Genomic DNA, 21,565 nt, shown 5'->3' on the forward strand with positions numbered 1-21,565 from the left:
ACTATCTTTTCTTTCAGTTAGTCCTGACAAAGAGTCTGGGCCCAAAACGTTGACTGTACTTCTTCCTATAGATGCTGCCTGGCCTGCTGTGTTCCACCAGCATTTCGTGTGTGTTGCTTGAATTTCCAGCATCTGCAGATTTCCTTGTGTTTGAGTCACCTATGTCCCTTAGTTTCACTTTGTATGAGGTGATAGCATTCAAGCTCTGCCACAGCTATCAAACATTCTTCTGTGATTCAGGTTTGGTATAGAATTGTCACTTTGCATGTGATATTGCTTTCCTGAGGTCATACCTGGACTACTTGTGTTTTACTTTAGTCACCAGACCTGCATTCACTGATCTGACTCTCAGCAGATTGTAAATATCTTGGTTCATCAGGGTGTCTGATGGGAAGACTGGATGATCTTGTGGGGACACACTCATCCACAACTGTCTTTATGAAGTCCATGGCAACTGTAGTGTATTCGTTCAGACCCTCTGATGAGTCCTTAAACATGGCCCACTCCGCCGACTTGGAAAAACTCCCGAACCTCTCCTCTTGTCTTCTGTGACCACTGTGTGGTCCTTACCTCTGAACCTTGCTGTTTAGCCTCTTCCTTTATGCAGGTAGGAGGAGGATATTAATAATGTTATAGTAAAACTGGGGTTTACCTGATACCCTAGTATTTGTGTTATTTTTTCCTAAAATGTATACTTTTTTATGCATTGCAAGGACAAGCTGCAAGTTGTCTTCATTTTTTAATACTCATTCTATTGAGCTCTTTCAAGAACTTCTATATTTTTAATTCTCTTTACCCCAGGGCTCAAACATAATGGAAGAGCACGATTTAAGAGAAATTGGAATTCATGAATCAGGACATCGACGAAAAATTCTTCAAGCTGCACGTTCTTTTCCAAAGGTAAGACTTCTGATAGTGTTTCTATACCAGCAAACCAAAAGTAAATGTGTATAAGAAGTGAGAGTTAAGACATGTACCATGTGTAACATCAATATTTCAATGAAAGGTATAACAAAGTATAGTTATTATTGAATATTAGTTTATTTTAGACAGCTTCATATAAATAAGGTATGAATGTATATCAGTTTATAAATGATGTCTGATTCATGAGTTGTCTTAATTACATTCATTGTAAACAATATGTGTATCTTTATCATAGCTCTGGGTCTGTATATTGACAAACTTGCTGGATTCTTGAAGTGAGATGAGAGCCCTTAAAGTCAAATCAGCATTTCAATGTGTATGGAAGGAAACTAAAGGGAAAACTTACCATGAGCTGGTATTATTACTAGGTATAGTTACTTAACACAAAGGGCAATGGTTGTGGTTGAACTCAGGTCTTCAACTGTTTCTCCAATAACCTTCACCCATTCTAAACCAAAGATTAAGATGTTTGCACACAATGTTCAAAGGGGCCTCTCCTTTTCACATTTATGAGTATTCTAGAGCACATGACTCAAACTTGGACTTTGTTGTTACTCATATTCAGTGGCAGGTAGACCATAAAGACAAAATTTGATATCTTTGGTAAAATTTGGATCAACTTTCTGAATGGTCTAAGATATGGCAAGCATTTTTTTTAAAAAATGCTGACAGACAAAGAATAATACAGGTGTTCCTCTCCCTCCCCCCCTTACAAAGGGGGAGCATTCCTATGAAACCTTTCTTAAGCTGAAATGGTGTAAAGCGAAGAACCATTAATTTATACGGGAAAACTTTTCGTTAAAGCGAAAATCCTCTTTGTAATGCAAAAACAGGATACTAATGTAGGTCTTTTGTAAAAGCAAAGTGGCATAAAGCGAACATTCATAAAGCGGGGGACACCTGTATATGTTGGAATGTGTTATAATTATTGACTCAAATTCATCAAGATTCATTGGCCTTCAGATAGGAACAGTATGTTGATATCATACAGATTAGTCAGGCCCCCAGTTCTGCAACATGGAGCTTGGTCACTTAATTCTAGAAAGTATATTGACTTCATTAGGAGTTGAAGAGATTTGGTATGTCAGCAAGTACACTTAAAAACTTCTATAGATGTACCGTGGAGAGCATTCTGACAGACTGCATCACTGTCTGGTATGGGGGGGGGGCGGTGGGAGGGAGAAGCTATTGCACAGGACTGAAAAAGCTTCAGTGGGTCGTAAATTTAGTCAGCTCCATCTTAGGTACTAGCCTACTACGTACCCAGGACATTTTCAAGGAGCAGTGTCTCAGAAAGGCAGCATCCATTATTAAGGACTCCCAACAGACAGGGCATGCCCTTTTCTCATTGTTACCATCAGGTAGGAGGTGTAGAATCCTGATGGCACACACTCAGCGATTCAGGAGCAGCTTCTTCCCCTGTGTCATCTGATTCCTAAATGGACATTGATCCTGTGAACACTGCCTCACTTTTTTTAATATATATTTCTGTTTTTGTACAATTTTTAATTATTCATTATACGTATACTATGATTGATTTTTTTTATTATTTTTTTTCTTCCATATAATATATTGCATTGAACTGCTGCTGCTAAGTTAACAAATTTCACAACACGTGCCGGTGATAATAAACCTGATTCTGTTGCTCTAAAAGCCAAGTTGATTACAGGGCTTCAGGCTCAATGTTTTTCGTAAGAGGTGGAAGGGCATCTTATTTTCTTTCAAGGAGTAATTGCACGGTGACTTCAGTTGTTTCAGTTCATTAAGAGTCCAGATGACTTTGAAGTAAGTACATCAAGAGCATAGACTGGTCACACATAACACCTCACATTTCTTAAAACAGGTTAATGATTGCTTAAGTTCTTTCCTCTCATCCAAGAAAAATAGATTTGAAAAACAGGCTCTTGTGAAGACTGAGGTTAAGGAAAGAGGATTTAATTTTCATTGTTTAAAGAGACTGAAGGCTGGAAAGACATTAATAGTTTAATTCCCTCAGAATGGTGATGGATTTTAAAAGTGAATGAGGTGATGTGTGGGCAGTTTGTGAGTGATTGTGCACAAATCCATTAATTACTGATTTTAAAATCCCACTGGAATAGATTACTGATAACAATGGTATCTCATTTGGAAATTTGTAAAATCATATCTTAGGAGGAGTTGGCTGTCAGCCTTTTCCAACAACAGATTCAATTTAATGATATAAAGTTTTAGGACTATTGATATTTCCATCCAATTGTCCAGACAAATAGAGAGGGTAGTACATGAAACTGCTAACTTGCAGAGGTTGGAAAGACTTAGAGGAAATAAGATAAAGCACTCTTTCCTGCATATTTACTCTTTGAGGTACTCTTGTAGATCAGTCAAACTAGTTATGACTGAAGGTAATGCAAGTATTGATATTGAGCATCATTGAGTAGGTGTACTGATGTACAATTGGCATTTGGCAGCACTTCCATTGCTTTGTCGACAGTTTATAGTGATCGCTAGCCATATTGGATTCATCCTATATTTTATGCATTGAACCTTATCTGACTAGTGTTTGAAGTGAAAATGGAAAAGGCTTTGGGTACTCAGCAGATCAATTACTGCCTAATGGTGCATCTAAGCGGTTCATTTTGACAGTGTCTCTGATACATTAAATTCTAATGTTTTGTGCAATGGAGACACTTCTCTAATGAGACCATAAGACTTAGTATCTTAGTAATGAGACCATAAGAATTGGGTTTTCAGAAGACCTTTGACAAGGTGGCACACATGAGGCTGCTTAACAAGCTACATGCCGTTGGTATCACACAAAAGATTCTGGCATGGATAAAGTAGTGGCTGATTGGCAGGAGACAAAGAACGGGATTAAAGGTAGCCTTTTCTGGTTGGCTGTGGGTGAGTAATGTTGTTCCACAGGGGTCTGTGTTGGAACCGATTCTTTATCCATTATATGTCAGTGATTTGGATGATGGAATTGATGGCTTTGTTGCAAAGTTTGCAAATGATATGAAGCTGGAGGGGCTGGTAGTTCTGAAGAAATAGATACACTACAGAAGGACTTGGACAAACTAGGAGAATGGGCAAATAAGTGGAAGATGGAATGGTGTCAGAAATTGTATGGTCATGCACTCTGGGTGAAGAACGGAAAGTGTTGATTATTTTCTAAATGGAAAGAAAATACAAAACATTGAGGCGCGAAAGGACTTAGAGTCCTTGTGCAGAATTCCCTAAAGGTTATTTTGCAGGTTGAGTCCTTGGTGAGGAAAAAAAATGTGATGTTCATATTCATTTCAAGAGGATTGGAATATAAAAATAAGAATGTGGTATTGAGACTTGATAAATCACTGTTGAGGCCTCACTTGGAGTATTGTGTGCAGTTTTGGGCCCCATATCTTGGAAAGGATGTGCTGAAACTGGAGATGGTTCATAGGAGGTTCATGAAAATGATTCCAGTATTGAATGGCTTGTCAGATGAAGAACATCTGATGGCTCTGGGCCTGAATTAACTAGAATTCAGAAGAATGAGGGGTGACCTTATTAAAACCTATTGAATGATTAAAGGCTTTGATAGAGTGGATGTAGGGAAGATGTTTCCAATGATGGGAGAGTCTTAAGACTAGAGGACACAGCCTCAGAATAGAGGGCTGTCCATTTAGAACAGAGATGAGGAGAAATTTCTTTAGCCAGAGAGTGGTTAATCTGTGGAATTCTTTGCCACAGGCAGGTGTGAAGGCCAAGTCTTTATATCTATTTTAGGCAGAATTTATAGATTCTTGATTGGCCAGGGCATGAGGGGATACTGGGAGAAGGCAGGAGATTGGGGCTGAGAGGAAAATTGGATCAGCCATGATGAAATAATGGTGGAGCAGATGCAATGGGCCAAATGGCCTAATTTGGCACCTATGTCTTATGGTAGTGATCACCAACCTTTTTAAGCTCAAGATCCCCTACCTTGGCCTTAGTGAAAGCCAAGATCGACCTACTAAGTCCGTTAGTCACATGCATGCCCACTGGGCAGAAAAGACCAGAAGTAAAACCCCACAACCCGGAAGTAGAAATAATGAATGTACACCAGGAGTCACCACCCTTTTTTGCACTGCGGACCAGGTTAATATTGACAATATTCTTGCGGACTGGCCGACGGGGGTGGGGGGGGTGTGTTAATTACGACCGGAATATTGTGATACTTGGTACTTATGTCCAGTCTATTCCGCAATTTAGTTTACGTGGCTCTCAACACTTGCTTCTGTCCCACTTGCTCACGTTTTTTTCACTCAAAAAAACTAACAGGTTTGTCTTTAAGTGCAGGGTGCTTTGACTCAAGGTACTGGAGCAGTTTTCAGGGCTTCATTGCCTCATTAGACAACCTCCCGCCCGCCAGACGCCTTGGCCAGGTGCGGCTGGTCGCAGGTGGGGTGAGAGGACAAGGTCAGGGCTGGAGGTCCTTGTACTGGGGCCACGGTGGTCACAGTCCGGAGAGAGTGATTGACCGAGCGAGCAGTGTGACAGACGCGTGCCTGCCCCCCCTTGTAGGATCTACCAGCCGACAAGTTTGTTTAAATAGGTCACAGCGAGGTAGCTGCTCTGCTACTTACGAAACCCTGAGCCCGAATTAGGACGCCTGCGAATATTTTAGCACCAGGTTCCCCGCAAACATTTGGAATGGTAAACAGTTTTAGAGGTGGTGCCCATCTGTCCACGCTCCAGGCCAGTAGCAACGGCACTACTCGCCGGCTGCGCGAGGGTATCACTGTGTTTAGGCGACTGATGACCTCGTGTGTGTTCAAGTTCAAAAGTGGGCATGACAGGGACTGAGGAAAGGTGCAGCTGATTCATGTCATTTCATCGCGGCCCAGTGGTTGGGGACCACTGAAGTACACTGTAGTGTGTGGCGGGGGAGCTACACTCGTGCGAACTGGGCAGAAAGAACAGAACTAAAACCCCCCAACCCAGAAACAATCTCTCAACAGTATTTGTGTATTTATTTTTCATTTTTTTCGGGATCTACTGGGAAAGTCTCAAAGATCGACCAGACGATCGCAATCGACGGGTTGGCGACCACTATCTTATGGTTTAAGACCACAGACATAGGAGCAGAATTGGGCCATTCAACCCAGCGAGCCTGCTCTGCCTTTTCGTCATAAGAACATAGGAATAGGAACAGGAGTAGGCCATCTGGCCCATCAAGCCTGTTCCTGCATTCAATAAGATCGTGGCTGATCCGACAATGGACTCATTTCCACCTACCTGCCTTTTCCTCATAACCCTTAATTCCCCATCTATGCAAAAGTATATCCAACTTTGTCTTAAATATATTTACTGAGGTAGCCTCCACTGCTTCATTGGATCATAGCTGATCCATTTCCCTCTTAACTCTACCTCCTGTCTCCTCCCCTTAACCTTTCACAACCTGTCTAATCAAGAACCTGTCAACCTCCACCTTAAATGCACCCAGTGACCCGGTTTCCACAGTAGCCCCGTCGCACTGAATTCCATAGATTTACCACCCTTTTGTGAAAGAAATTCCTCCTCATCTCTGTTCTAAATGGATACTCATGCTATTTTGAGCTTGTGCCCTCTGGTCCTAGACTCCCCAAGCAGAAGAAACATCCTTTTCCCATCCATTCTTATTTGGGCCTTACAACATCCGATAGGTTTCAATAAGATACCCCCTTCATTCTTCTGAATCCCAGAGCCTTCAATCACTGCTTATATGATAACAAGCCTTACATTCCTGGAATAATTCTCATGAACCGCCTCTGAACCCTCTCCATTTTCAGCACGAGGACTCCCAAATCCCTTTGCACCTCAGATTTTTGAATTTCTCAATAGTCTATGCTTTTATTCCTTCAACCAAAGTTCATGGCCATAAACTTCCCATCAGTTTATTCCATCTGTCACCTCTTTGCCAATTCTCCTAATTTGAGTCCTTCTGCAGCCTCTCTGCCTCCTCAACACTACCTACCCCACCACCTGTCTTTGTATTGTCTCCAAATTTTGCCACAAAGCCATCAATTTCATCATCCAAATGGCTGACATAAAACATAAAAAGAAGCGATCCCAATACACACCACTGTGGAACACCACTTGTCATTGGCAGCCAATCCAAATAAAATACCTTTATTCCCATCCTTTGCCTCCTGCCAATCAGCCAATGCTCTATCCATTCTAATTCCTGTATTACCATGGGCTTTTCTTTATCAGTGCCCACTTCAGAAGTTATTATTAAACTACAACCAAAATAAATAAGCCATTATCTCCCATTATATGTAAAGCTTAGGAAGGGGTAAGGAGATTGAAAAATAGGTAAATTAATTCGAACCACTATCATTATCCTCAGTACTTCTTCCAGGCAGTTTCTAAGGTGTGTCATAACTTTCGTGGGAAAGAGTCAGCTTCAAGAATCAGATCTCCTTTTTGCATGCAGTTTTTAAAATGAACACCAAAAAAAACATGGAAAGTGAAAATACTGAATGGTGTTAGTGCTTAACATTTAATTCTTTTGCACTTGTTCCCTGATTTCAGGAGGTTACTCTACAAAAACCTACACAATCAGGTGGGGACCCTGGGGTTGCTTTTTTTAAAAGTAGCCATTTAGTTTTGTGGAAAGACTTATTAGAGATTTGTGCTGTGAAATTGAATGATAGTTTTCCCTATGCAATCACTGAATATTTTAAATGCATGTAGCACTTTCCATTTCATCACCTTTACTAGATTTCCCATGGTTATAAAGTATAGAAATAGCGTGCCATGTTTTTGTTTTATCGTTTGCCATGCTTCAGTTAATTTCCTATATGTTACTTACAGTCAAACCTACATTAGGATGAAAAAGCAATGGGGGTTTGCTGAAGCACAAAAGTGGTCAGTGAAGATTTGGAATCAATTTGTTAAGAAAGCCAATAACTAAGTCAGACTGACTGAGTTCATAAGGAATAGTTCTTTCACTGGTAACAAGGTTTCTTTCCAGGAATAAAGCTTCACTTTCTGATTTGGCACTTTAGGCCTCTTGACTTTACTATGTGTAAATGCAGGGAATTATATTGCTGTTGTCATTAACAGCGTCCCTATTTCAGTAAAGTCCTCTTTTACCTTGTGATATCAGCCTTTTGGTCATTTGATCTCTTGTTTCCCACCTGAGCAGATCTCTTTTTGATCTTGCCTCCATTGCCCTTTTCTCTACCTTTCCAATTGCTTGAAACCTCTTAGATTTGTGACAGATTCTTGATCTGACAAGATGGAAAATTTAGCTTTTTGCCTTTTGTCAATATTTCCTGCATTTCCCATTTATAGTAGTTCAGATTTCCAAAGTGTGCAGTAACTTGAAGTTTCTTTCCAGTTGACTATCTCCACGAATAAATGTCCCAGGAGGTAAAGTAATTTCAGCAGGAGAGATGGAGAGATGATCTTCCAGAACTCTAATACCTGCATTTGTGCAAAAAGGAAATTTCTATAGCCATGAATCTATAAGAGATGAGCGGAGAATTAAGCCATTCAGCCCATCGACTCTGCTCTGCTATTTCATCATGGCTGATCCACTTTCCCTCTCAGCCCCAATCTCTTGCCTTCTCTCTGTAACCTTTCACGCCCTGATTAATTCAGAACCTGTCAACCTCTGCCTTAAATACACCCAACCACCTAGCCTCCACAGCCACTTGTGTGGCAATGAATTCAACAGATTCACCACTCTCTGGCAAAAGAAATTTATCCTTATCTCCATTCTAAATGGATGTCCCTCTGTTCTGAGGTTGTGCCCTCTGTTCCTAGACTCCCCCACTGTAGGAAACATTCTCTCCACAATCATTCAGCATCCTTTTCACAATCAATAGGTTTCAATGAGATCCCCTCTCGTTCTTCTAAATTTCAGTGAATATAGGCCCAGAGCAATCAAATGCTCCTTATAAAATAATCCTTATATTCTCGGAATCCTCTCGAATGTCAGCACATCCTTTCTTAGTTAAAGGGCCAAAACTGCTCACAATACTCCGACTGAGACCTCACCAATGCCTTCTAAAGCTCAGCATTATATCCTACTTTTATATTCTAGACCTCTGGAAATGAATGTTACCATTGCATTTGCCTTCCTCACCACCAACTTAACCTGCAAGTTAACTTTCAGAAAATCCGCACGAGGACTCTGAAATCCCTTTACAACTCGGATGTTTGTATTTTCTGCCCTTTAGAAAATAATCTATGCTCTTGTTCCTTCCATCAAAGTGCGTGACCATACACTTCCCAACACTGTATTCCATCTGCTACTTCTTTACCCATTCTCCTAATATGTCAAAGTCTTTCTACACCTATCATCCACAAACTTGGCCATGAAGTCATCAATTCCGTTATCTAAACCACTGACACATAACATAAAAAGAAGCAGTACCAACACCTGTGGAACACCACTTGTCACTAGCAACCAAGTAGAAAAGGCTCCCTTTCTCCCCACTCTTGCCTCCTTCCAATCAGCTAATGCTGTAAACACACTCGTACCTTTCATGGGCTAGTAACTTGTTAAGCAGCCTCATGTGTGGCAACTTGTCAAAAGCATTCTGAAAATCCAGTGCACAACAATGATACTCCGTTGTCTATCTTACTTGTTCTTCCCTCAAAGAATTCCAACAGATTTGTCGCGCAAGATTTTCCCTTAAGGAAACCACGGTGACCGTAGCCTATTTTACATTGTGCCTCCAAATATCCTGAGACCTCATCCTTAACATTTGACTTCAACACCTTCCCAACCACTGACGTCTGACTAACTGGCCTATAATTTCCTTTCTTCTGCCTGCCTCCCTTCTTGAAGAGTGGAGTGACATTTGCAATTTTCCACTTTTCCGTAACCATGCCAGAATCAATTGATTCTTGAAATATCATTACCAATGCCTCCAAAACTATTCAGCTGCCTTTTACAGAAACCTGGGATGTCATCCATCTTATCCAGGTGACCTATTCACCTTCAGACCTTTCAGTTTCCCAAGCACCTTTACCCTAGTAATTGGACTCAATTCTGCTGCCTGACTCTCTCTAACTTCCTGCATGCTGCTAGTGCCTTCCACAGTGAAGATGGATGCAAAATTCTTGTTCATCCACCATTTATCTGTCCCCCATTAGTACCTCTTCAGAGTCATTTTCCAGCAGTCCAATATCTATTCTCGCCTCTCTTTACTTTTCGTATATCTAAAAAACCTTTTGGTATCCTATTTTGATATTCTTGGCTAACTTCCCATCATACTTCATCTTTTCCCTCTTATGGATTTTTTAGTTGCCTTCTGTTTGTTTTAAAAGCTTCCCAATCCTCATAACTTCCCACAAATTTTTGCTCTATTATTCTGCTCTCTTTTGCTTATGTTGTCTTTGACTTCCTTGTTGGCCGCAGTTGCTTCATCCTGCCTTTAGAATCCTGCTTCTTTATGGGGATGTATCTATTCCGTGCCTTCTAAATTTCTCCCAAAATCTCCAGCCGTTGCTGCTCTACCATCATCCCTGCTAGTGTCTCCTTCCAATCAACTTTGGTCATCTCCTCTCTCATGCCTCAATGATTGCCTTTACTCCACTGTGAGACTGATACATCTGACTCTCACTTCTCCCTTTGAAATTGCAGGGTGAAGTCTTATCATATTGCTGGCTCCTTAAGGGTTCCTTTACCTTAATCTTCCTAATCAAATCCAGTTCATTACACAACACCCAACCCAGAATAGCTCATTCCCTAGTGGGCTCAACCACAAGCTGCTCTTAAAAAAAAATCATCTCATAGGTATTCTATACATTCTCTCTTGGAATCCAGCACCTACTTGGTTTTTGAAATCTACCTTCATAGGATATTAAACATCATAGATACTATGATGGAGTTTCAATTCCACCATGAGAAGAACAATGCCAATGGGCACTTGGAAATAATGATTCATACATGTTATCTTCCACCAGTCAAGCATGCCACTCAGTCTTGAAACTATATCACCATTCTTTCATCTTTGCTAGATTGAAATCTTGGTGATCCATGCCCAGCAACACCGATAGTAACTAAATTCACCTTGAACCCCTGCAATTTAAGGCTGGGAATTGAGCATTAAATAAGGGTTTTTAAATGATCCTAACATCCCATAAATTATTAAAACAAAACACTTGGCACTTCATTTGGTGTATGTATTTCAGATTGTTGCAAATAACTGCATTGTCCCTAAATTTCAGGGGAAGATAAATCAAAACGATTTAAAGTATAGGTAAGGAATGAGATAAGCCTGCATTGCAGTAACTCTTATTGCTGTATTGATTATTGGTTTGTATTTTTGTATTGTAGATTAAACCGTTTGGTTTTGATGGAAATAGCAATACTTCACTTGTAGGATGGTTGGAATCACTTGGCCTACAGAGTTACCATCAGACCTTTCTGTCCAGTGGGTATAATTCAATGGATTGTGTGAAAAATCTCTGGGAACCAGAAATTATAAATGTAAGCTTGATGATTTTTTTCATTTCTTTATAAAGTGAAAATGCTGTCTTTCATAGATGTATCTGAAAATTATGCATTAATTGTTCCACCTTAGTTTTGCTTAATAACATTACTTTAGAGTGTTTAGATTCCTTGATGTGATTTATAATCTAGCAAGGTGCTGACAGACTGGGATAAGAAAATGTTTGGACATGTCTTGTGTACTTTATGTCACAGATATTCACTTACCCATTGGTTAGCAATATCACTGCATGTTCCCTGACTAGCACCATCACCTGCCCAGGCTTGGGTTCACCTGTTTCCTAGCACCTGTACTCTGTCTCTCTGTGCCCCTGACTTGCCCTGGCCCACATGCAGTTCTTTTATTGACATGAGCAGCAGGTAAGTGAAGCTACTTCCCACACTTCTGCATGTGTCCAAACACTCCAGTTACATTTGATTTGCTGTCATTATTATAATATAGTAAGAAAATAACTAAATTACTTATTTATTAAGAATCAGAAATATGATGAAAAATATATTTTCTGCTTTAGTAATATTGAATGAGGAGCAAAAGAAAAAGTAACTTGGATAGTGAGCAGAATGCTCTTGCTTTTGATTCAAGCTCCCTGGTTTACATCAAATTAAAAAAGTATTTGATTAATTGCTGATAGAGATTACTCTTTATGAAAATGTATATGTTTCAGTGATGTCACTGCTTCCTTCAAGGGAATCTGATGCACATGTCAAATTTGCAAGATGATATTGTTGCATGAAGAGCAGGCTGCTTGTGGGTTTTGATAGATTCTTATTGAATAATAATGTATTTATATATGTAATAATATATGTATTTATCAATCTTTGTTATAACTCATGAAAGGCAAGATTAACTTGAACCACCTCTTCATTCACCCTGACCTTCTGAGATTAGTCTTAAGAGCTCAAGGATACTAAGTTGATTAATTACCCCTCGTGTGAAAGAAGCTAAACATATTTTTGCAAGATTTATATCTCCCAATGATGTGTGTTGTTTTAGGTTCTGAAAATAACCTTACTAGGTCATCGAAAACGAATCTTAGCCTCTCTAGGTGAACGGCCCAATGAAGAACCACCTCAGAAGCCACCAAGAGCTTCCCAACTGAAGGTAAGAAATTTTTTCCAATGCCATGTAGCTGGTGTTGTTTTAAAGTTCTATCAGCATTAGATGTAGCACATAATGGTCATTTTAGCTGAACTGTGCAGTGACAATTGCAGTGCTGAATGCAAATTCGTGGTTGGTGAATACTTGTATACTGTTTACATTTGTCTCAAATTAAATTTCTTAATAAATTTACAATTAATATCAGTCAATTACAAAAATTCAAGCCTTGCAGTTCAAGTGCAAGTTAATTGAATGTATGCATTGCTTTCAATCTAATATTTAACTCGTGACCTCAGTGAAGAATAAAATGGGATGTGGTTCAAAATCTCTTCATGCTCATCCGTGCACAGTTGTTCACTCTGCCTCTCGGCTTTAACATAGATAACAGAACTTGTTCAAATTTCATCTTCCCAGTGACAGAGTAGTAAAATGACTTCTGTATTTGTCTATTCTGCTGTGTGGTAGATCATGGATGATCTTTTACCCTAGCCCTAGTTTCCTGAGCAAACTTGATGTCCTTTGATAGGCTGCACTTCAATTATTTAGAAATCTATTATTCTTTGCCTTACATGATGTAGCAAGTAAATCCATTGCCCTTTGAGTGAAGAATTACAGAAGTTCATTAACCTTACACTTGCACCTTGCACTTTTTATTTTGTTCCAAAGTGTCTTGTGTGGCATCTTGGTAAAGATTTTCAAGTCCAATTGTAGTACATCAAATGGTTTGCCCTTATCATTTCTCTCCACTACCGTCACAGACATCTCTGGCAGATTTGTCAAACAGATTTTCCATTTAAAAATCCATCTTCTCAGTATTACATGGTGCACTCGTACCACTGCTTTCAGCATTTTCAGTGCTGAAGATATCAGTCTGATTTGTAGTTCTGTTTTCTTTCTTCCATTATTGTCCTTCAAGTATTTGACTGCATTTGCTGCCATTTGATTTGTGCGAGTTATTCTAGCCCTGTTGAATTTTCAATGTGACAGTCATGCATCCACGTTTTCATAATCTCTTGAAAACTCCAGCTAATTTTATTCCACAAGTAGTAAGAATCAATTGATTCCAAAGGTACGTGAAATACATCCACCTATGATGATTACTAGTGTGATCCAGTAAAATATCAACACGGTAGTAAATTGTTAAAATAAAGATGAATTAAAGATCTTCCTATTTTCATTCTGCATAATTAAACATCAGTAATTTGCAGAGATTTGAGATGAGCAAAAATTAATGGTATTGTGCATAGCCAAGAAGGTTGCCTAGCCTGCAGCAGGATCTGGATCAAGTAGAAAGTGGGATGAAGCAATGTGATGCATTTTGGGAAATAAAATTAGTTTAGGATATGTTCATTAAATGCTATGGCATGATGTTAATGAGCAGAGGGAAAATAATGTGGAAATCCTTAGTTACCTGAACGTAACAACACAGGCAGCTTGGGTGGTGAAGAAGGCATGCGGCATAGTTACGTTTTTCTGGGTCATAACGTTAAAATGTTAGCATTGAAAAGTCATGTTGCAACTTTACAGCATGACTGATGGGCAGCACTTGGAGTATTGCATGCATTTCTGGTTGCCACAGTATGGAAAGGATATGATTGTGCTGGTGAGAGTGCAGAAGAGATTCACCAGGATATTGTCTGTATTGGACAATTTTTGTAAGAGAAAACAATCAAGTAAGTTATCCAGTCCTGTTGAAGAGTCTTAGACAGAAATGTCGACTGTACTCTTTTCCATAGATGCTGCCTGGCCTGCTGAGGTCCTCCAGCACTCTGTGTGTGCTGCTCAAGTAGGTTAGGCTTGTTTTTCCTGGAGTGAAGGATTTTGAATGGTTACCTGATTAGAGAGATTTAACATTGTGGGAGGCATAGGGTAAACAGTCAGAATCTGTTGGTTTGGGAAAGGGTCTTAAAAATGAATAGACCCTTAAGATTGAGAAGAAGCAAAAATAAAATGGATCTTGGGAGAAGGTTTCACACATATTGTGGTTGATATCTGGAATATCCTACCAGAGGAGGTGGTGAAGGCAGATATGATCACTTGTTGAAGAGGCATTTGGGGGACTTCCGGTAAGATGGCGATTGTTTAGCTGCCCCGAACTTTTGTTCCGTTACTGTCGCTATCTTTGCACTAAATGTCTCCATGTTTTAAACCTTAGTTAGGAATTTTTTCGGTATCTCTTACTTGCCTGTGAACATATCTAACTTACAATGTCAAGCAAGAGTTCTAAATCCGGGAGAAAGGAAGCTATGGCTCTCTCAGACGAGACTCTGGCTGCGTTCGGAAAGCTCCGAGACGAAATTTTAAAGGAATTTAAAACTGCTTTCAAACAGTTGGAAGACAAACTGGATCTGATCAACGATAAAGTGGACAAACATGCCGAACACCTATCTCGCATCGATTCGACTTCTGAAGATTTAGAAAGTCGTGTTCGATACTTGGAGACTCTATGTTCCAGCTTAGAGGAAAAATGTAACAAACTCCTTTCCAAAATAGTGGATCTCGAAAATCGCAGCAGACGCTGCAATCTTAGAATTCTTGGATTGCCAGAGGCCACCGAACAGGGATCAACCATGAAGTTTTTCGCCAAGTTTCTCTGTGAGATATTTGGGAAAGATTTGCTTCCGAACCCGCCTGAGCTCGAACGGGCACACAGAGTTTACGTTCCCCCCGGAATTCTGGGCTCCCGCCCGCGACCGGTAATTTTGTGCTTCCATCAATACCAGGTAAAACACAGTCTGATTGTAGAGGCACGTCGCAGGGGTTCTTTTCCTTTCCAGGATACAACCATTCGCTTTGTGGAAGGTTTTGCACCCCATACCTTAAAGATGCGTGCTGAGTTTAAAGGCACAATGAAAGTGCTTTTTGATCGTGGTTTTAAACACTCTCTTCGTACTCCTGCCGATCTACGAATCAAGCTTAATACCGGAAAATACAAGTGGTTTAAATCAGTGAAGGAAGCTGAAGCATTTGTGGCAAGTCTTCCGGCTATCCAGTCATCTTCGGAATCCGATTGGATCTCCTAAAATGGTGGATAAGTACTCCTCGTAGTAAAATTACTTTTTCTGGACTCAGACTTTACTTGAACCTCTCAGACATTATTCATTGAAACTCTAAGGGCTGTTGACAATCTCTCCCTGGATTTGGTGTGTGTGTAATCTATTTTTATTCTTGTATAACTTTATCTACAGAGTTCTACAACTGACTCTAACTTGTTTTGGAGGTTCGAAGTCTTTAGTGAAGGCCTCCCTGTTTGTTGGTTCACAGTTTAATTGCCGATTTATTTTTCCTTTTTTAAAATATTTATTTATTTATTTTCTTCACCCCTTTTTTCTAATCTCTGAATTTTTTTCTCTCCTCTCTGTAAATGGTTGATAAATACTTGTCTTGAATCTATAATTTTCCTCTTCCTTTCCTTTTTTTTTACTTTTTTTCCCTTTCTCTTACTTTATTCTTCTATAATTTTTCGCGGGTAAGTTAGTTTTGGTTTTCTTCCGATTTTCTCTGTATTAAGTTTTATATTTCTGCAGAAGGTGTTCTAATCTGTAGTTATGTTTTCTAGTGCATAAACTAGTTACTATTTGCTATAGTATTTATACGGAACTGCTGTTAATGACACAGATCTGGAAGTTGTATTTGGGTTAATTTTTTTGGTAGAGCTAGCTACTTGTTTTGGTAGCCGTCTAGCTTTGGGTTGTGTGGGTGGGTGGATTTTCCAGTTCCAACATCACTCACTGTATTTATTGTTTCTCTTTATTGCTCAGGACATGTATATGGTTTGATTTTACGAATCTATGTTTACATCTCTGCTCCCAGACTGCTATCGTACTGCTTGACTTTTTATATGCCTGCTGCCTTTTATGCATTAGTAATTGATAATGGCTAGTGCACTTAAATTCATGAGCTGGAATGTAAAGGGATTGAATCACCCTGTTAAAAGGAGGAAGGTATTCTCACATATCAAACAACTCAAAGCTGACATTGCTTTCCTTCAAGAAACTCATATTCGTTGTTCTGATAACTCCCGGCTTCTGTCAAAGTGGGCGGGTCAGCATTTTCATTCATCCTTTGCCGCTAAAGCTAGGGGAGTCTCCATTCTTATTAACTCAAATATGCCTTTTGAATTCCATTATAAAATATCTGATACAAATGGCCATTTTATTATTGTTTCTGGTAAACTATATAACACTAAAGTTGCACTAGCAAACCTGTATGCCCCCAACTTTGATGATGTTAACTTTTTTGAACGGTTTTTTTCCTCACTACCAGACTTAAACTCATACTCTCTTATACTGGGTGGTGACTTCAACTGTTGGTTGGATCCTAATCTGGATCGATCATTCTCTGTTACCAGATCACCTACTAAATCTGCCTTAGCTATCCAATCGTTTCTCTCTAATTTTGGTATCTCTGATATATGGCGTTTCCTCCATCCTATGGAGAGAGATTATTCTTTTTTCTCACATGTTCACCATACCTTCACTAGAATTGACTATTTCTTACTCGATAACCAACTTATTCCATTTGCCCACTCTTGTGACTATCAGAGTATACTGATTTCTGACCATGCCCCAATTACCCTCTCTCTGAACTTTCCTGGTCTCCCTCAGAGAAATAAACACTGGCAGTTTGATTCAACTTTATTATCGGATGATGATTTTTAAAAATTTATTAAGGATCAGATAACCTTTTATTTTAACACTAATACATCACCTGAAGTGCCATCCCAGATTGTCTGGGATGCCATGAAAGCATATCTGAGGGGTCAAATAATCTCTTACACAGCAAATCTCAACAGAAGATCCCGTGCAGATCGATTAGACCTCATTAACCAGATTAAAGATTTGGATCAAATATATGCCCAAACTAAGAACCCTGAATTATACAAGAAGCGCGTTGAACTCCAAACTAAATTTAACCTTCTGTCCACTCAACCTGTCGAACGCCAACTTCTCGAAAGCAAGAGCCGCTTTTACATTCATGGGGATAAGTCTGGTAAATTGCTAGCCAATCAGCTGAGGCGTTCCAAAGCCAAACAACATATTACAAAGATCCGGAAGGAGAACGGAGACTTTACATCGGATCATTTAGAAATTAATGACGCATTTAAAAATTTTTATTCTCGGCTTTATTCCTCTGAATCTCTGAATGACAATATCTCTGTGGATCAATTTTTGTAGAATCTGAATATCCCCTCACTTTCATCTGATTTCAAAGCCAAACTCAATGCGCCTATATCATCAGAAGAAATATCTTTTGCAATTTCTGCACTGTCCTCAGGGAAATCTCCTAGACCTGATGGGTTCCCTGTAGAATTTTATAAAACATTCTCTTCACTTCTTTCTCCTCAGTTACTTTCAGTATTATCTGACTCGTTTAATTATGGCAAATTGCCACCCTCTTTCAATGAGGCATCTATTATTCTTCTCTTAAAAAAGGGCAAAGACGCAACAATCTATCTATCTATCTATCTAGGCCGATCTCTCTGCTCAATGTTGATGTAAAGATCTTAGCTAAAGTTTTGGCTCATAGATTAGAAACTGTTATTCCCTCCATTATCTCTGATGACCAAACAGGCTTTATTAAAAACCGTCTCCCTTTTTTTAACATTCGGCATTTATTTAATATCTTATACTCAGCTCCAACTGGGATTCCTGAATGTGTTATTTCCCTCGATGCGGAGAAAGCATTTGATCGTATAGAGTGGAACTACCTTTTTGCAGTCTTAGAAAAATTTGACCTCGGCCAAAATTTCATCTCTTGGATCCAATTGCTGTACCAGTGTCCTACTGCTTCTGTTTTAACTAATTTTCAGAAATCCCAAGTATTTAATCTCAAACGTGACACCCGTCAGGGATGCCCCTTAAGTCCCTTTCTCTTTGATTTGGCTATAGAATCTCTGGCGATAGCATTTCGAAACTGTCCTGAATTGACCGGGATTTGGAGAGGTGGTGTTGAGCATAAAGTTTCTCTCTATGCTGATGACTTATTACTCTTTCTCTCAAATCCGTCTACGTCCTTACCTCTAATGTTTTCACTTATTGACCAGTTTAGCCAGATCTCTGGCTATAAACTTAATTTACATAAGAGTGAACTTTTCCCAATTAATAAAGAAGCACAAGAACTAACATTTCGTGATCTCCCTTTTAAAGTAGTCCATAATCAATTTACTTATCTTGGAATTACAGTCACAAGGAAGTTTAAAGATCTCTTTCGTGAAAACTTTGCCAATCTTTCATATGCTATAAAACAGAGTCTGGTACAATGGTCATCTCTATCTATGTCTTTGGTAGGTCGTATTAATGTTGTTAAAATGTATGTTCTCCCCAAATTTTTATACTTATTTCAATCTATCCCAATTTTTATTCCTAAATCTTTTTTTGATTCCTTAGACTCTATTATTTTGTCATATCTGTGGCAGAATAAGCGCTCTAGAATTAATAAAATCCATCTCCAAAAATCCAAAAAAGAGGGTGGCATGGCTTTACCTAACTTTCGTTTATATTATTGGGTAGCTAATATACGTTGTGCTACCTTTTGGTCTTTCTTCCACGGCCAACCCGAGTGCCCTAACTGGGTGGCAATGGAGTTGAGCTCCACTAAAGAATTATCTATCTCTGCACTTCTTGGCTCTGCACTCCCTAGTAGTCTGCCCAGATCAATAGCTAATCCTCTTGTTAGACACACTTTGCGTATATGGGCTCAGTTCAGGAAATGCTATGGTTTCCAGGGGTTTTCCTTTTCCAGCCCTGTCGCACATAATCACCTTTTTTTTACCTACTACGTACTATTCAGCATTCCATGTTTGGTACAGGAAGGGCATTAGACATTTTGAAGATCTTTTCATTGATAATCGCTTCGCCTCTTTTCAGCAGCTCTCTGTTAAGTTCAATCTGCCTAACGCTCATTTTTTCAGATATCTCCAAATCCGACACTTTATTGCTCCTTTAATTCCTAACTTTCCTGAAATGCCTGCGAAAAATGCTATGGACCTATTTCTTTCCATCAATCCACTAGGTAAAGGTTTAATATCAATTATCCGAGATAAACTAGCAGCCTTATGACGGGCCCCTGTGGATAAAATTAAAATGGCCTGGGAGCAGGATTTAAATATCTCCTTATCCGAGGAGAGCTGGGACTCAGTTCTCAAATCGGTTAACTCAACCTCCCTTTGTGCTCGCCATTGCCTTTTACAGTTTAAGATTGTTCATAGAGCCCATATGTCTAAATCTAAACTATCTCGAATCTACCCTGGCATTAGTCCACTCTGTGATAAATGCAAGAGGGGTGTAGCCTCTCTCATCCATATGTACTGGTTCTGTCCTAGCTTGGAGAAATTCTGGAAAGATGTCTTCACTACGTTATTGTGTATTCTGAATCAGCACCTAGAACCAAACCCCTTAATTGCTCTGTTCGGTTTTTGGGGCGAGACAGATTTATGTCTGGGTCCGACCCAATGCCGAATACTATCCTTTGCCTCTCTCCTGGCTAGACGCTTGATCCTCCTTAGATGGAGAGATGTTGCCCCGCCCACCCATGCGCAATGGCTTAACGATATTATGGCCTGCTTGGACCTCGAAAAAATTCACTATTCAGTTCTTAATTCGGATCTAAAGTTCCATAAGGTCTGGGGACCTTTTATCGAGTACTTTCATAACCTTCCTCTTGACTAGGGTTTTTTTTTCTCTTCTTCTTTTCGGTCCCTTGCTTTCAGCTCCCTTTTTTTTCTGGTAGTAGGCATTATTATCCTCTGTTACTAAGTGTATTCACAGTCTGGGAGTTTGACTGTCCTGACTTATACTCTCTATATTGTGTTGTGGTCGGTCTGGAGTTGTTTTTTTCTTGTGTTGTGGGGCTTGGGGAGGATACTAAGCTTACCTGTCTTTAATTTAGGTACTTTTTTGTTAAATTCTCTTCCTTTGTAGCTTATTGTTATTGTATGCTTAATTTTGCACTGTATTAATGTTCCTCATTGGGATTTGGGGTTTTTAATTTGTAAAATGTTTTGAAAAACTAATAAAAAAATTTTATTAAAAAAAAGAAGAGGCATTTAGACAGGCACAAGAAGACACAAGGATTTTAAGATTCAAAGCACATTTATAATCGACGAATGTATGAATTTTAGACCTCGAAATTTGTCTGCTTGTGGACAATAATGTGGGGAAACAGGTAAGTGTAGATGGACAAAATAATCAGCATGTCTGTGTGTACAACTAACCCATTGATCCTGTGACAGAACTCACTACCACTGTTCAGGGAAGTGGAAATAGTAATTGTGGCTTCCAACAGGGAATGGATTGCATATTTTAAGGAAGATAATTTGCAGGACCCTGAGGGACAAGGTGCTGACTCAGGAGGGTGCATTGACCCACTGTCCCACTGTGCCATAGGAATTTTGTGGCATTCTGTCAACAGCTAATTTCTCCTCTGAACCTCCCTCAAACTTCAGATTTGTTAGCTTACAGGCAGCCACGGAACACGAAACCTGAAAGAACCCAATTAAATAAATAGAAGACCAACGCCCAATGCACAAGGGAAAGGAGAAAAACACAAATCATGCAAATAAGTGAAGCGAACAGCAACATTCCAAACCTGGAATGTATCTGAAATTCTGGAATCTGCTTCTGTCTCCCAAACTCTTGTTGTGACAAATTGCACATTCATGAAACATGACCTCTGCCTGAGTCATCCATTTTAGTCAATATTCCATGTTCAAAGACTACTCTAGACTGTCCTTATTTTCTCGATCTGTCTATTACTTTTCAAGTTCAAGTTTATTGTTGTTCAGTCATTTACATGTCAACGAATAAAATATATTCCAGAAGATTAACATTTCACTTAAGTTGCATTTATGACACAAGTTATGACACAAAAAGAAAATGGTATAATGCTACTGGTGTTTCATAAATGAAGAGACCTGAGTGGTAGCAGGGAGTTCAGTGGTTTCATGGTCTGGGAGAAGAAGTGGTTTCTCATCCTAACAGTCCGTGTTTTCTGCCTGATGGTAGGGGAGTAAAGAGAGATATTAAGGGTTGATTGAAGTTCCATAGGAATGAGCAGGAACTTGACGGAGTATTGGTAATATTTTTTATTTTCTC

General features: G+C 39.4%; 1 protein-coding gene across 10 annotated transcripts in view; it reads left to right on the plus strand.

Moving 5' to 3' along the window:
• LOC140717105 (ankyrin repeat and SAM domain-containing protein 1A-like) overlaps positions 1-21,565 on the plus strand; it is a 460,793-nt gene that overhangs the window by 375,910 nt on the left and 63,318 nt on the right. For all 10 annotated transcript variants that reach the window (XM_073030322.1, XM_073030323.1, XM_073030327.1 and 7 more), the window contains 3 exons: positions 802-900; positions 11,198-11,350; positions 12,366-12,473. In XM_073030322.1, coding sequence (XP_072886423.1) covers positions 802-900; positions 11,198-11,350; positions 12,366-12,473 — 360 coding nt within the window. The remainder of the gene's footprint in view (positions 1-801; positions 901-11,197; positions 11,351-12,365; positions 12,474-21,565) is intronic.

Source organism: Hemitrygon akajei, chromosome 27 (genome assembly GCF_048418815.1).
Source record: "Hemitrygon akajei chromosome 27, sHemAka1.3, whole genome shotgun sequence".
NCBI lineage: Eukaryota > Metazoa > Chordata > Chondrichthyes > Myliobatiformes > Dasyatidae > Hemitrygon > Hemitrygon akajei.